Source organism: Gastrolobium bilobum, unplaced genomic scaffold (assembly GCF_033153095.1).
Source record: "Gastrolobium bilobum isolate Gb01-03AN ecotype WA unplaced genomic scaffold, APGP_CSIRO_Gbil_v1 utg84727, whole genome shotgun sequence".
Taxonomy (NCBI): domain Eukaryota; kingdom Viridiplantae; phylum Streptophyta; class Magnoliopsida; order Fabales; family Fabaceae; genus Gastrolobium; species Gastrolobium bilobum.
In genome coordinates this window covers 682-4,589 of record NW_026898560.1, presented here as the reverse complement: position 1 = coordinate 4,589, position 3,908 = coordinate 682, and the positions used below count along the sequence as shown (strand labels likewise).

At 40.6% G+C, this 3,908-nt stretch overlaps 1 protein-coding gene and 1 non-coding gene across 2 annotated transcripts; one reads left to right on the top strand and one right to left on the bottom strand.

The window, feature by feature from the left end:
- Positions 1–467: 467 nt before the first annotated feature.
- Positions 468–2,838, top strand: LOC133317394 (uncharacterized; the record flags this gene model as incomplete). Its single annotated transcript, XM_061519254.1, has 3 exons — positions 468–757; positions 899–1,346; positions 1,485–2,838. Coding segments are annotated over exons 1-3 (2,092 nt in total), but the record flags the coding sequence as incomplete, so codon positions are not given.
- LOC133317398 (small nucleolar RNA R71) lies at positions 1,029–1,135 on the bottom strand. Its single transcript, XR_009752309.1, has one exon. It is a non-coding gene; the product is annotated as a small nucleolar RNA R71 (small nucleolar RNA).
- Positions 2,839–3,908: the final 1,070 nt, after the last annotated feature.

Below are 3,908 nucleotides of genomic sequence, written 5' to 3'. Positions count from 1 at the left end.
TCTTTTAATTCTGAATTTTCATAATTGCATGTTCTTAATTGTTTTTAATTTTAAGTTCTTTGAACAACAATTCTCTTCATCTAAATTCACCATTCTCTCAAACCAAACCTTTGATTGTCCAACTAAAACGCGATTAGTGAACTAGTGCTTGAAATTCTGATCCTCGTGGGAACGATCTCGTACTCAATACATTTTATTACTTTCACGATCGGTGCACTTGCCGTTTCGCTATCAAGTTTTTGGCGTCGTTGCCGGGGATCGAATTCTTCAACATCAGAAGTAACTAATTAAATTTTAGATTGGACTTTTATTTTTTTACACTTTTAGCATATCATAAAAACATTTTCTGCATCCAAAAATTCTGCATACTTTTCTTCATATTTAATTTTCTGCATTAGTTTCTTTAAATTTCTGTTTTGTGTTTTCTATTTATTTTTTTTCTCTCCGCATCTTTTCAATCTTAGTTTATGCGAGGTACTTCTAACCCGCGACTCTTGCAGTTTGATCCTGAGATAGAAAAGACAGAGAGGAAACTTAGGAAAGACGCAAAAGCAAAGAAAGCGAAAGAAACAAAAACAGCGTCAATTTCTACGGAGACAAAGGAAATACCAAAAGAGGAACCTAAGGAAGAACCAATGGCAGAAAACAACAATCAAATTGTTCGAAGGACATTGGGGGATTACATGACCCCAGCTCGAGCACCACAGACAGCGAGCATTGTTAGACCCCAAATAGAGGCTAACAACTTTGAACTAAAGTTGGCATTACTACAACTGATTTAAAAAGAACAGTTCGCTGGAGGAAGCACAGAGAACCCCTACTGTCATCTTGATGACTTCTTACTTTATTGTGATACATTAAAAGTAAATGGAGTTTCTCGTGATGCTATATTGCTCAGGCTATTCCCATGCTCACTGAAAGATGAAGCAAGAGATTGGTTGCAGTCTCAACCTGAAGGAAGCATAACCAGTTGGGATGACTTAGCCGCTAAATTCTTGGCCAGATTTTTCTCAGCTTCAAAGATGGCTAGGCTCAAAGCGGAGATCAATGCTTTTGAACAAAAAGAAAGCGAATCTTTGTACGAGGCTTGGACACGATTCAAAGGATTACTCCGGAAGTGTCCTCAACACGGAATTGAAGCATGGGAGAAGGCAAGAATCTTTTTCCAAGGGATGACAGCCAACACAAGAACATTGGTAAATGTCGCTTCAGGAGGCTCATTGAAAACAAAAACTCTTGATGAGACACTTGAATTGTTGGAATCATTAGCATCTCAAGAATTTGACAATGCTCATACTCCAGTTGCGCCCAGAAGTTCAAGAATCATGAAGCTTGAAGGCTATGATGCAATATTAGCCCAAAATGAACAAATGCTACAAATGCACAAGAAACAACAAGAACAATTAGATGCTCTTAATAAGAAATTTAATCATTCTCAAGTTTCTTCTGTTTCTAGTGCTAACGTTAAATGTGATATTTGTCAGGAGGCTCATGCAACTGAGGATTGTGAATACATCAGAAACACAGAAAAGCAACCAGCGGAGGTTAATGCACTCTGGTATGATCAAAAGAACTCAAACAATCCAGGAATGAATCAATATGGTAATCAAGGGTGGAAGAATAACAACCAACACCCTAGGTTGAGTTACAAGTCAAACTACCAGTTGAATCCTCCTATGCCATTGCAACAACAACCTCAAGGTACCACATCCGAGTGGGAAAAGGCGTTTGCACAGTTGTCCAAGACAACATCCGACTACATTCAACATGCAGATGCCTTCATAGATGAAACAAGAGCTTCGTTCCGGAATCAAGAAGCTTCGATCCGAAACTTGGAGACTCAAATTGGTCAGCTGTCAAGACATTTCACGGAAAGAACTCAGGGCACTTTTCCAAGCAACACAGTTGTCAATCCAAGGGAGCATTGCAATGCTATCACCACTAGGAGTGGGACAGTGATTCAACCTGTGGAAAAGCCACCAGTTGAAAAGAAGAAAGAAGCTGAACCTGAAGTTGAGAAAGAGAAAGAAGAAGATGAGGTAGAAGCTGAAAAATGCATTCCAGAGAAGAAGCTGTTCAAGTGGGAGAAAAAGAAAGCTCTGGACAGGCAACCAAAAGTGGCAGACCCGTCTCCATATGCAAAAGTTCCATACCCTCAGCGGTTGAAACAAGAGGTCCAGAAACAACAATACACCAAATTTCTGGACATCTTCAAGAAGCTGCAAGTCAACATCCTTTTTGCTGAAGCTTTAGAGAACATGCCCAAATATGCAAGGTTTATGAAGGATCTATTGTCAAGGAAACGTAAGTTGCGGGAATGTGAGACAGTAAATCTGACGGAGGAATGTAATGCTATCAGCGAAAATAAGTTACCTACCAAAGTCAAGGATCCAGGGAGCTTCAACATTCCATGCATTATAGGCAAGATGGAAGTAGACAATGTTTTATGTGATCTTGGAGCTAGCATCAATGTCATGCCACTCTCCATGATGAAGAAACTGGGGATAACCAAAGTGAAGCCCACAAAGACGATAGTGCAACTGGCTGACCGCTCTTCAAAGCAAGCTTATGGTATCATTGATGACATATTGGATAAGGTTGACAAGTTCATCATTCCTGTTGATTTTGTCATCCTTGACATTGAAGAAGATGCCACAATTCCTATGATTTTTGGAAGACCCTTCTTGGCAACTTCAGGAGCACTGATTGATGTACTTAAAGGTGAGCTGATATTACGGGTAAACAGAGAGCAAGTAACTTTCAAGTTCTTTGACAAAGAAGTCCCCTCATCTATAGCTCAACCGGAAGATCAAGTCTACTACATTGGTGAAAAGAAAGGTGAAGAAGAACACAATGAGGAGTCTTCTCGAGAAAGTAAGCCAAAGGTTAAGATGGAGAAGCCCAGTAGCAAAGGAAAACATATAAATACCAAATTCAAAGTTCCTGAGACTACTTTACCTCATCCATATGCAGAACAACACTATGGTAGGACACAATTTCTGAATGATGGAGCTTGGTCATCACCAAGCTTATGCTTTGAGCCACCATGATCATAAGCCAGGTACGTCAGGCTCGTGACGTTAAACAAGCGCTGACGGGTAGGAAAACCCGTAGTTTACTGCTTTTTATTTAAATTTTTAGTATTAGTTTATTTTTCCAAAGAAAAAGAAAAAGCAAAAAGAGACAGACAAGTAAGGTCAAGGACATGACTGAGTTCAAAGGAAGCGAAAACGATGAATCAAGAGGCTAAGGTATGGAATTTTAAAGCTTAAATATAAAAATTACCTTTGCCTATACACGTTTTAGCGTCCACATGCACGCTAAAATGTGCTACATGACCAAAATTAGCAAAATCCCCTGCCTATGAGCGTTTTAGCGTGCAACAAGCACGCCAAAACGCTATGGAATGAGCAAATTGGGATTCAAAGAGCACGTTTTGGCGTGCTCCTGGGCGCCAAAATGTGCTCCTGTTTTCACAGGTGGTAGCCCCTGCATACACAGGTTTTAGCGTGCATTATGGGCGCCAAAACGCTCCAACGCGGGCCCAAAAATTTTAAAGGCCTATTATTTCCAAACCACGTGTGGTCATGGACCTCCACCTTTCCAGCCTACACCTTATGATGGCTCCGATAAGGAGGCCACTTTTGATGCTGTCAGGCGGAGCACTTCTACATCTCAGGCCACCACTTCACATGCTGCAGAGGATGAGGACACCGAGATGATCCCGACCATTGTCCGAGATGCTAAGGAGGAGGACCGAGACGATTGAAACATCCTTTTCCCATTCCCCCTCGTACTTTCTTTTGATGTTTTGAGATTAGCATTTTTGTTTGACATGCTAACCCTGTGACATGTTTCATACTAGTGCTTTATGACTAATGAGTTAGATTGTTTCATGGTGTTTCAGA